This window comes from Mus pahari, chromosome 14, assembly GCF_900095145.1.
Source record: "Mus pahari chromosome 14, PAHARI_EIJ_v1.1, whole genome shotgun sequence".
NCBI lineage: Eukaryota > Metazoa > Chordata > Mammalia > Rodentia > Muridae > Mus > Mus pahari.
This window is the reverse complement of record NC_034603.1, coordinates 27,833,084-27,835,691: the sequence shown is the minus strand read 5'-3', so window position 1 is coordinate 27,835,691 and position 2,608 is coordinate 27,833,084. Positions and strand designations below refer to the sequence as shown.

General features: G+C 52.1%; 1 protein-coding gene across 2 annotated transcripts in view; it reads left to right on the top strand.

Moving 5' to 3' along the window:
- The window catches only part of Flcn (folliculin), a 20,292-nt gene that overhangs the window by 13,148 nt on the left and 4,536 nt on the right, over positions 1–2,608 (top strand). For both annotated transcript variants that reach the window (XM_021211965.1, XM_021211964.1), the window contains exon 8: positions 484–674. In XM_021211965.1, the coding sequence (XP_021067624.1) occupies positions 484–674 (191 nt within the window). The remainder of the gene's footprint in view (positions 1–483; positions 675–2,608) is intronic.

The following is a 2,608-nucleotide window of genomic DNA, read 5'->3' as shown; positions in this document are numbered from 1 at the left end:
AGAGAAACCTTGTCTCGAAAAATCCAAAACAAAACAAAACAAAACAAATCCTGCCTCGTCCGTCTGGTTCTCATTGTGACCTGCAGCAGAGATGTTATTGTGAGGTTCCACCATAAGGACTCATGGAAAGGAAACATTTGCGTCTTGTCTGGGAGGAGGGAGCTGGGGTGAGATGGTGTGTGGAGCACAGGCTGGCCCCTGGTAAGCTCATGCCGTCTGCTCTGCACTGTTGACCTTTCCAGCAGTTGAGCAGAGCCAGCATCGTTCAGGAAGAGCTTCTAAGATGTCTCTCCTGCCCACGTCTTCCTCCCTTCACCCCGGATGCCTAGTCAGTAGCACATAGACAGACATCGGACCTCTCTGGGATACGATAGGCGTTGGTGGTGTAGCCATTGGTACCCTGAGACAGAAGTGGCCACAGAGCCAAACTATAGCATCTGAGGGGACGCTGCTCACTCCATACCTACCCTGTCTGTCCTGTAGACTTGGAGGAAGAATCAGAAAGCTGGGACAATTCTGAGGCTGAAGAGGAGGAGAAAGCCCCTGTTACGCCAGAGGGTGCTGAAGGGCAAGAGCTGACCAGTTGCCCAACAGAGTCATCCTTTCTCTCAGCTTGTGGGAGCTGGCAGCCCCCAAAGCTTACCGGCTTCAAGTCTCTTCGACACATGAGACAGGTGAGCAGAGGAGGCGTGGTCCAGGCCACTCGCCGGGTACCAGTCCTCCGTGTCTGAGCTTCCTCCACTGGGAATGTCTGAGGGTCCGGGTGTATGGCTGAGGGCCCAGAGGACATTCTTAGCAGGAACAGCATTCTTTTAGTGACGGAATAGGCATCTGGTGGGTTTGTGTGCATTCACATGCACGTGTGTGTGTGTGTGTGTGTGTGTGTGTGTGTGTGTGTGTATGTGTGTGTGTAGAGACAGACCAGAGAGTCACCCTTCTGGGTGCTAATGATACTGTATTTTGAGGCAGAGTCCCTCAGTGGCCTGGGACTCGTCTAGACTGCTGTTCAGCTGGCTTCTGTGCCCCAGGGATCTGCCTCCCAAGCTGTCTCAGCTGTGGGGTGACAAGCACGAGCCGCCATGCTTACCTGCCGCCTTAACCTTGAGTCCTGGAGTATAAACTCAAGTCCCCGTACTTTGAAGCTAAGTGTCTGTCCAGCCCAGCATCTGTTTGTAAGGTTTCCTGAGGTCCTCTGACCTTGCCAGCTTGGAACCTCCTGAAGGTGACAAGAAAGCAGTTGCCTGTTTGTGTGCAGGCTATAAAGTAATGGTCTGTCCTAGAATCAATTGGGCGTATGTGCACATGCCTCCTGGAGATGGAAGTAGTCTTACGAGATTGAACATGATTTGCTGGGTCAGATGAGAAGCGAGAGTCCCTCCAGGTGAAGGCACACTGTCCTCTCTTCACACCGCTGTCTCTCTTTGGGATAGGGTCTCATGAAGTCACTATCTTAGGCCGGCTCTGAAGTCACTCCATAGCTCACCCAGTGCTGGCATTATAGGCCTGTGCAAGCATGCTGGCTTACTTTTTGAACTATATTTCTTTTTATTTTTAGTCTAGAAGTTTTAAATTTATTTACTATTACTACTGTGTGTGGAGGTACACACACAGTGTGCATGTGGGGGCCAGAGGCCAATTTTGTGGCATCTCTCCTTCCTGCTTTATGTGGGCTCTGTCGGGACACCTGTCTCACATGGAAAATTCCTCTCCCAACCTGCTGAGCCATCTCTCTCACCTTCTTTATTTTAATGAGTATTAATTTGACCAGCCAAGAATGATTTCGATTTTGGAGACTGGGGAGTCTAGTGAGATGACCCCCAGGGTAGAGGTACCGGCAACCATAAAGACCCAAGTTCGATCCCCAGACCAGTGGATCAAGCCCTAGAGTTCAGCTTGGGAGATATTTGTCCTCCAGTGCTGAGCTGCATTGACTTCGCCAGTTCTTCTGAGGTTAACAGTAGCAGGGATTGTGATTGCTTCCACAGACGGGGTACTCAGCATTGTGTTTTGTAAAGTGCATACTGTAGCCTCGGTCTTGTTAGTCTTGTTCTGTTTTAGCCTCATATTTGACCTCAGGAAACAACAGGCTAGCTCCTGCCTGTCAGTGTTGCAGGAATTACTCATGGGGGGGGCACACTGGGGGCAGGGTAGGAGGGAGGCTCCTGTCATGGCCTCAGCATCTGAGCAACTGTCCATAAAGAAGGTCGCCTCAGCTGGCTTGGGCGAGTGCCCCGATGTGGGTGCATCCTGGTGCTGGAGGCAGAGCCCTCTTCTTCCGGGTAGTCAGGTGCCGGTGTGAGGAGCTGGACGTTCACTTCCAAGCATCCCAGCATGACAGCGGTTAGAGAGGACGAGGGGCTGCAAAAGTTAGACACCAGGCTCCAACTCCCTGAGACCCGCCTGCCTCTGCCTCCCCCGTGCTGGAATTCAAGGTGTGTGCCACCACTGCCCACCTGGCTTGCTTCGTACTTTTCATAGTGTAGGGGAGGTTTGTTAAGAATGTAATACCTTAGCCGGGCGTGGTGGCNCACGCCTTTAATCCCAGCACTCGGGAGGCAGAGGCAGGCGGATTTCTGAGTTCGAGGCCAGCCTGGTCTACAAAGTGAGT